At 32.2% G+C, this 10,109-nt stretch overlaps 1 protein-coding gene across 1 annotated transcript; it reads left to right on the forward strand.

The window, feature by feature from the left end:
• Positions 1-100: 100 nt before the first annotated feature.
• On the forward strand, positions 101-9,464 carry LOC127718587 (GTPase IMAP family member 9-like). Its single transcript, XM_052224653.1, has 5 exons — positions 101-350; positions 1,257-1,447; positions 1,829-1,856; positions 4,410-4,472; positions 8,350-9,464. Exons 1-5 carry the CDS (start codon positions 266-268, stop codon positions 9,360-9,362), a joined length of 1,380 nt encoding a protein of 459 aa, XP_052080613.1. The 5' UTR covers positions 101-265; the 3' UTR covers positions 9,363-9,464.
• Positions 9,465-10,109: the final 645 nt, after the last annotated feature.

Below are 10,109 nucleotides of genomic sequence, written 5' to 3' on the forward strand. Positions count from 1 at the left end.
TATCAAAGTAATGTGTAATTGAAATTAACAAAAAACTGATTTTGCTTATCGCTTAAATTTTGAAATATTTTAAAAAGTTTTAAGGCAATTTTGTCATTATTTCTTTCTCCTTTAATGTTAAGGCAACGATATATTCCTGTCATCAGTTATGAAACTGATTAACTATTTCTCAATTGTTTAGATACGAGTAGACATACGCAATTCTTGGGCGCATTGTGACTTCAGAAATTGGACCAGAGAAAAATATAGAAATTGTTTCCATATAATGGGCCATTTCGTCAAGGATCTTAGTCTGAGTGACCCTGAAAGGAAAAGAAGTTTAGGAGAACTCAAAACATGGGTAGCAAATGGTATCTAAAAATTATAACATAGTGTTTGCAAAATTAACTTTTTGTCGAGGCCTTCGACATGCGGAAGCGGAAGCGAGAAATAGCGATGCTGCATTCCGTCCTCCGCAGTGTCATTTGTAGTTTTTAATTTAATTTAATTTACGAATAAATGAACCTTGTTAAAAGTTTTATCTTTATTGCAGTAGCTCTGGGTAGATAACACTCCTGTTGAGGGTATAATTAGATCAGTTTGAATGCGTCGGTTAAGAAATTATAACATAAACTTATGTCAAATTTACCATTTATAAGTGAAGAAATCATTTAGAAACTAAGGTTCAAACTCCCCATGCAATGTGTACCTCAGATGAATTGGTTTTTATGTCATATCACTCCTTACGCTTTCTACACTGAAAGCACCAATCGCGGTTCCGTGGCACCCTTAACGATTTATTTTGAATATGAAGTTTGATATCTTGCAAGTTTAAACCAACATTCCATTACATTATAGCTGGACAGGTTCATCGCAATCATCAGTGATGTTCAGAAACAGGGTCAAAACTATATTTTAATTATAATAATAGACACAATTCGCGACATAAAAAATACAAACTATATTTCTGGGATCCAACTCACGCATGACAAATACTTTATAAATGACACAGCGTTGGTCATCAGAAACCTACATAATCTTAAATGTCTCCTACAAAACAGACTACTTTGCTATATTTCAAATCAATGACCACAGCATTGCTGTGATCCATATCACTGACAACACAACGTATACTTCAAAAACATCAATCAATATGTTATCAGCCGTCATGTAACATGTTGTTAAGACATGACACAAATAGTTAGTTATTAGCATATGTTTGAAATATGTCTTATTTAGCCTTACCTGAATATCAATTATTTTTTCCTTCCTTATAGGTCAGAATTATTTTCTGAGTGAAACAAAACGTGGTGTTGAGATAGCGGATGAAATACGTCTACAGACTCTTGTTCTATTAGAATATGTACAGCATGGTTTGACTGAAACAGACATTCAAATTATCAAAGTGAAAGAAGAATTACAATATTTAGAAAACGGTTTACAGGGAAGGATAAGAAACTTAGAAATGGTATTGACTTTTCGTCTATTTATAATTATTTTGGTTGCTATATATAGAATGATGGCCTTTTTGTTTTTGCTACTGACTTTATCAACAACAATATTAAGCGTGTCCGCTATTGCGGACTGATTTTCGAACTGATGAAGTCAGTACAAAAATTTCCATTATTTTGTTTATCGGCTATTTGTCATAACTGTATTTTACATTTTCTGGTTGATAATATGAAGTAAAGTGAAATAGTTAGTAAAACTACTTTATTATTTTTAGCCACATAGACATCTTAATTCCACTTAACGTTCAAGTTTTACGGTTAACTTGATTATCTTTTTATTATAGTTATATTTCAAATACAGTTTCAGGTAAAACGTTTTTATTCAATATTTTTTTCAGAAAACGAAGGAACTAGACGAAAAACTAAGTGAGTATCACAAATTTTTCAGTTATATAATGTACATTGTCATAAAGAATTGAATACTTTTCTTTAGGTCACATTCGCTTTTGTTGAACTGCTTTAAGGAAGTTGTTTTGAAATTAATTATTTTTAGGATAAATGTCAACAGATCTAAATAAATAATAATACAATAAGATGTCCCCATAGTGTCACGAATTGCATACACACGTCAGTGTTAACGAAATGACCTGCTGTTAACATGAAAACTATAACATATGTGTCTATGATTCTAGATAATCTCAACAAAACATCAACATTTCGTACCCTCAGGTAACCAAGAGCTGACATTATTTGGTCACGTCAATTTTGTTCTAACTTATTCCCTTCAGAGCTTTTGTAAACTGATATGAAGTTTTTTTTGTAAATAGTTTTTATAATTAACACTTAACTGAGAGGGTGATAGAGCAGATTGTTACCCCGAGCAAATATTTTCATCTGAGTTGAAGCCAAGATTGAAAATATTTTTAGAGTACCAATCTGCTCTATCACCATCTCAGCTATTTGTTATTTAATTTGATAAACTGAATGTCCTATAAATATTGTCTTTTACTGTTGAATTTTAAATTTTAGGCATTCAAATTTGACATCACGTACATTAAAACGCACATTAAAACATATCAAGTGAAGCAAGGTTGTTTATTTTTTAATTGTTTTGACAGTCTATGAACCACTTCTGAGACAAAACATTAAACTGGATCATTGTCTTTAATTATTGTCCTTAATTTCAATTTATTTTCCTTTAGACTTTATATTTTTGATTTTTCTGCAAAGAGGGTGATATTAAAAACAATTTCTCACGCTCAGTCATGGGATAGAGTATTTAAGTTCTCTCCCTCGTATTAGCCAATCAAAATATGCCCAGTAGTCACTGACGTCGTAAATGCATATTCAAACCTTATTCATGTTATTAGCAAAAACCGTTATTTGGCAGGAAACAACAACATCAAGCCATCGTAATATCCTCCATAACAATAAAATATGTGTTATCAAAACCAGCAGATTCGCGGAAAACCTTTTTTCGATAGGCAACAATAAATCACACATCATTGGCAATATAATGAAATTTGATGCGACTGTCATACAAATGAGAGGTTTAGCTAGCTATAAAACCAGGTTTAATCCACCAATTTCTACATAAGAAAATGCCTGTACCAAGTCAGGAATATGACAGTTGTTATCCATTCGTTTAATGTGTTTGAGCTTTTGAGTTTGCCATTTGATTAGGGACTCTCCGTTTTGAATTTTCCTCGGAGTTCAGTATTTTTGTAATTTTACTTTTTTTAAAATATAGTTCATAACCTTCATGATCATGTAACTTGAAAAATTCTAAATGGACATGACTTGTACATTACGAGAAACGTATACCCAGACGACTTGTTTCCTAATATAAAACTGCATTCGAATGGTAAAAAGTAAAATAATAAATAATACCGAACTATGAGGAACATTAATTATATAGACATACACGAGCAATGTGTAGAGTAAGAAAAATAGCGACGACCGTAAAATAAAAGTGGATTATTTGGCTAAATTGATACAATGCATGTATTGTAAAATTCATGTATTGTATTATTCATAAGTCGAAATTATATTACAGAAAACTTGTATTTTCCTTTACTGTTAAAGCTAGAATGACATTTCAGATATTTTTTGAACTGATGGTTAAACAAGTAAGCGAACAAAACCATGTTATCCTTACATTATAAGAACTATAATTGGTGAACCTAAAGAAAAGATATAAATAAAAAAAAAACAGATATGTCTATGATCGATATAACATTTATTTAACATTTCAAAATCTCACATAGGAGCTCCAATATTAAATTTGTGATGATTGCATATTGTTATAATATATTCTTCGACCATAGTTTCTACATTCAGAATTTCAATGTTGATGCTTTAATTTGGATTTTTTTAACGGCTTCATGACTTTGCTATACTTAATACACGATAGTGAACTTTTCCACTGATGACATATGTAGAGCAGGTGCTGATAATCCTTACCGTGTTTCTGTTGTTCGGTCTTTAGTTTTCTACGTATGGTTTGTAGACAGTTACGCACTGATATACACTAATAAAATCAATTTAAAAGAGGTTTTTTATTCTGAAGACTTTCTTGGTGGTTGGGTTAAATATATATCTGTCACCTTATCTCATTTACCGTATTTCCGTCTTTTTAAATAGAACAGATTTACAAACCTTTCAAAATAAGCATATGTTTTGTTGACTAATTAGTAAGTGTTTAATGGTACAAGAGAAAGTGGCGAAATTTGACCAATATACTAACATCTAGATTCATTTACACATGTAGTATTGGTCCGACAGAAACGGAAAAGAAAATATCAAACAAAAACACAGAGACACAGAAACAGAAAACAAAACAATAAAACTTTATCTTAAAACATCAGAGAAAATCTTATTCAAGACAGTATTAAAGACAGAATAGTTTCTTGATATGGTTTAGTAAACATAATCGTTTTTTTTTGTGTATTGCTACTTGAATAACTGAGTTATTTTTAGGTATTGTGTGCGAAGAAATGAGGAACAAACGAGTTGAAGATCGTCATTCGAAATATTTTGGAGGTATTCATATTTACAGTTTACATGGTTTCTATTGTCAATAATCATGCAATCTCACCCGTTGTGAATACAAAGGCACCATAATCTTAAAAATCAATGTTTTCTTGAATTTGTATGACTTAACAGTCTTTAATATGCCTGAAAAAAAGTCTGGATACATATAGTATACATTGTCGTCTGCGTGTATTCTGTTGTTTCAAATGATCGTTTTAATATGTCAGGACAAATTAGAAATGCCCCATAAGGACAGTGTTTTGAGTATTATTTCTATATGAATTGAAGAATTGAATAAAACTTATCGTTATTTGTGGTTAAAATGATCATACAATGCATATTTTTTTTTTAATGACCCCTTTCTTTTTTGTTCACGCATCGTTGTCAATATAATGGAATTTGATGCGACTGTCGTACAAGAGATAGGTTTAGCGCCATAAAACAAGGTTCAATCCACCATTGTCTACATGAGAAAATGCCTTACCAAGTCAGGAATATGACAGTTATTGTCCATTTGTTTGGTGTGTTGGGCCTTTGATTTTGCCATTTGATTAGGGACTTTCCGTTTTTAATTTTCCTCGAAGTTCAGTATTTTTGTGATTTTACTGTTTTCTTTGTTAATCTTCAACTTCTGACCCTTTCAAGATTATTCTTTTTCATTTTAGAAACTGTTTTGTCTACATACGTCTACTACTTATAATGTAACTATTTTTTTTTACTTTTACTTATAATCTAAACTCTGATTATAACATAATCAATCAAGGTTAACGTTAACATTATGAGTAATTAAGGTCTTTCCTTTTCCAAAAGGGAAAGACCTTACTGTATTTCTTCTGATTATTATTATTATTATTATTATTATTATTATTATTATTATTATTATTATTGTTCCGCCAAACTTTGACAAAATTTCCCTCCGTAACCGTAAGCCATGTCGCTTCCAGGTTCACACTTTGTATCGGCGTCATGAATACCTATCTGGAACTCACCCTGTGAATCGAAAAATTTTGACGGTTCGGAGTAATCCCTCCGAAATCTAAAAACCTTGTTATCATTTAAACACCGTAACCGTAATAGGTAGAAAAAAACCGAAGGGTGAAATTTGTTCAGGACCAGACCCCGGTTCTTCGTTACATTTGGATTGAAAAGATTCAACGACTCATTGGTAGGGTTATGCCCCTTTGAAAATTAACCCCCGTCGGTTGGCCCCCAAAACTCAGAAACCGTAAGTCGTAGACACCTAGGATCTTCACCAATCATCAATTGATGTGACTCTGAAAAAATATCTCAGGGTCAAATTTGTATGTTGACCTTGACCTTTGACCTACCACCTTGTTATGGGATAATCTCAGAAACCATTATACTTACAGAAGTTTTCAATAGTGGGAAATGTTTGGGTCATTAAGTCGCAACTTCGTTACATTTTGACCGAAATTATTTGACCTTTCTATAAGGGGCATAACCCCTAATTTATGTTTCTAAAAAGACAAAATCAGCTTTTACTGTTAACCCAAAGGTCCTAGACCCATGGGATCTTCAACAATGACAATTGGGACCAATGACCTTGACAAAGGTCACAAGGTCAAAGGTCAAGGTCATGTCCCAGATAGCGAATTATGTGTTTTTGACCTTATTTAAAGGATATTTAGTGTGTTTTAAAGCTTTTTAAGGTTGACCTTGACCTTTGACCTTACAACATTTTATTGGATATCTCAAAAACTATTATACTAACAGAAATAGTAAATAGTGAAAAATGTTTAGGTGACTAAGGCACAACTTTTTTACATTATGACCGAAGAGATTTGACATATCATTAAGGGGCATAACCCCCGTTAACGCTTTCTGAAAACAACTAAATAATCTTTAACTCTTGAACTAAAGGTCCTAGACCCATGGGGTCTTTTATAATGATATCGTGGACCAATGACCTTCACAAAGGTCACAAGGTCAAAAGTCAAGGTCATATCCTAAATAGCGAAATTTGTTGTTTTTTTTGTCATATTTTAACGGTTTTATGTGTGTTTGAGAGCTTTTCAATGCATTTTACGTCTATTGGGACATGTATTTTACATTACGAAAAGGAAAGACCTCTCAATTGTTCAAGAACAATTGACATTTTAATTCCTATTCTTATTTATATCTGCTTTACCATAACATTCAAATTAAGATTATTTAAAATATTTCATGATGTGTTTTTATCATTTTTAAAAAGTTTCAAAATAATGAGGTACTACCTTTTCAAATGGAAAGTGAACATCGTTGCTTCTTATGAAAAATAGATGAGTAAAATACAACTTTGAGTTACAAAAAAAGCATCGTAACTGTTACGGTGATTATATACAAAAAAATGGTTTGATATACAATATTGTTATTCCCAAATAAAAAAGAAATAAAACAGGAAAGACTTTTAGATTAGCTCTTTCAACAAAAATTTATTACACCTACATAAGACACTGGTACGCAAAGTGCTAAGAATAAAATGATTAATGCAAACACAATATTGTATTTTCAAATTAAATGGCTTTGTAGATATATGTTAAAATTTCAATATAAGATATTCGATGCTCTACATTTATATAACGCGGTCTACATTTCTATGGTAGAGCAATATCCTACATCAATTGAACATTTAGAATGGAAATGAGGAACATGTTAAAGAGACAACAACCAGACAAAAGAGGAGATAGCAACCGAAGGCAACCAATGGGTCATCTGCAGCGAGAACATCACGCACTCAGAGGCGGTCCTGAGCTGGCACACAAAAAAAATGTGTACCAGCCCAGTTAAAATGGACATCACACTAAACTCCAAAACATATAAGGGAACTTAAATATACAAGACTAAAAAATGCCATAGGCTCCTGACTTTGGACAGGCGCAAAACAGCTGCGGGGTTAAACTGTTTTGTGAGATCTCAACCCTCCCCTATACCTCTAGCCAATGTACAACAAAGAAACACACAGCAATACGCACAGTAAAACACAGTTAAAAATATAAGAGAACATGGCGAAGAACATAACCCGTATCATGTCAACAACTGGTTGTAAAATAAATGTGTTCATTAGTGACATTTTAGTTTACCTCTACATTTAAAGTTGGGCTATATTGCAATTAGCTAGTCCGGAGAAAACCACCGTCCTTCGAAAGGAAAACTGACATTCCTAGTCAATTAAGATTGGAGTAGAGTCAACCCGCACGAGCGGGGTTCTAATTCACAACTTCAGTGTTGACTGGCTAGTGATTACAGTAGTAGCTACTTATAACACTCGGTCACCGAGGCCCCCTCGAGGGTACAAGAAGATATCTAAGTATTGATAAGCCTACTTTGCATATTTGTTGCTTTAGTGTCCAAATTATTACATTATCTTAAAATTAGATGATAGCCTTCTCTTTATGACATTTATGATGACATCATGAATAAAATATCTAACAGCAAGGCCAACATCGGATACGTTTCAGTATATAAATCTCTTTTTAAACAAAAACTATGCTTGGAACTTGTTTTCTTTTTTGCAATTCGGTAAAACGAATTATTTATTGTACAACCAAATGTCACAAAGCAAATACTGGAGGATATTTCAAATGTTACTAAATACTAATCATGATTGGTGTTTTTTGTAAAATATAAAATGTTACAATAACTGAAGTCCTTTGTACATGTTGTAATAAAAGTCAAAATAATGTATCTGTAAAAACTAGTGTTATATCAGTTATTTATGTGGACTTCGTCCTCTTTCACAGTTAAAACTGACTAATATAATACCGGATTCATTCTCAAAAAAAAAAAAATCAGTCCTCGAAAATGATGTTTAACTATTTTTAAATGATTATTTACACATATAATGCAATATGCTAAAAAAAATAAAATACATTTTATCTTTTTGTAGGATCGACAGTCAGGGAAGAAGATAATGAAATACGAATAGTACTTATTGGACGTACAGGACACGGGAAAAGTGCAACAGGAAATAGTCTTTTGGGTTGCAATCATTTTCTATCAAAACCTTGTGGTTCTTCAGTAACGGAAAGTTGTAATATCGGAGAATCTGTACGGGAAGGGAAAAACATAGTTATAGTTGATACACCCGGGTTATTCGATACGAAAACGACGAATGAAACTGTTACGAAGGAGATAGCAAGATGTATTGCAATGACATCACCTGGACTTCACGCAATGGTCCTTGTTGAAAGTGTTAGTCGATTTACGCCGGAAGAAAAAGCTACAGTCAAACATTATGTCGATAACTTTGGTGAAGGTGTTCTTCGCTATATGATTGTACTTTTTACTAGAAAGGAAGACCTTTCGATAGCAAATCAATCGATTGATCAATACGTTCAAACTGTTCCGGAGTATCTTAAAACTATACTTGGTAAGTGCGGTAATAGATACCTTGCGTTTAACAATCACGCGGTTGGACAATCTCAATCAGATCAAGTTGATTCCTTTTTTAAAATGGTAGAGTCGATGGGCGAGAAAAATGGCGGATCTTGTTATACAAACGAAATGTACAAAGAAGCAGAACGTGCACTACAAAGGAGGATGCGTAAAGATAAGGAAGAAAAGGAAAAGCAATTGGAAGAAGAAAAAGAAGCATATAGAAAAAAAGTAGATGATAAATACGAGAAAAAAATAGAAAAAGAAAAAGAAACCGTTCGTGAATTGGAAAAAGCCTTGAAATCGAAAAATATAGAATCGGACATAGTCAAAATAAATCTACAAAAACAACTTGAAGAAGCAAACCAAAAAATGAAATCGGTGTTTGAGAATAAAGAAAAAGAAATACGGGAGCAAATAAAGAAAACTGAAGACAAATTCAAACCAATTATAACCGAAAATGCGTTGAGAAGGAATCAAAGAAATCATATTGAAAACGAAGATTCATTTTGTCAGATATTATGAGAGGATAAGTTTCTTTTGACGGATTGTTTGGTTTGTAAATAGATGAGTTTAAAACAGAATAAAAGTGTAATTCAAAATTAAAAAGAATAATGCGAAATTGTTTTACCTGCTTTGTTATCTTTTTATTTCGTTTCGACCAGCAAACAGCGATGTTGAAACATTGAAACATATTAATATAACGGATGATGCTATATAATTAGTTGTTCTTTATCCTTTCATAAAGCCGATTAGGTTCTAAAGTATGGAGCCGGTGGATCTAAACGTTTTTTCTCTATTCGTCTCGCCTGAGTGTCAAACCCAGTGTTGACTTCTATGGTTTGGAAAGTATATTTATCAAAAGAATGTTTTTTAGCATAGATGTCTGTGAGGGGACAGTTTTTGTTGAACATTTTACATGATCGATGGGTATTTAGTCGATTATTAAATCATTGCCAATAAGGATATGGAAGAGTCAGACTGAGAAATGTTCCAATAGCTAGGATTTCAAACGACTATACTATTGACTATATGGTTGGATGGACTTTTTTTGTACTAAAATTGGGCGCTTTCTTTATTACGTAAAACAATTTACGCCCTTTTTGAATTGGGATGGCGTCTTGTAACTTGATCAGCGAAAATCAATTCAAATTATAGTTCCAAAGGTTTCATCTCATAAAGAATAATCTCATAAGAAATGCGGGTTTATTTATTTATACTTAAAAAAACCAAACGAAATGAAACAAAAAACAAAAAAACAAAACAAATAAA

This window comes from Mytilus californianus, unplaced genomic scaffold (genome assembly GCF_021869535.1).
Source record: "Mytilus californianus isolate M0D057914Y unplaced genomic scaffold, xbMytCali1.0.p SCAF_10, whole genome shotgun sequence".
NCBI classification, from domain to species: Eukaryota; Metazoa; Mollusca; class Bivalvia; order Mytilida; family Mytilidae; genus Mytilus; species Mytilus californianus.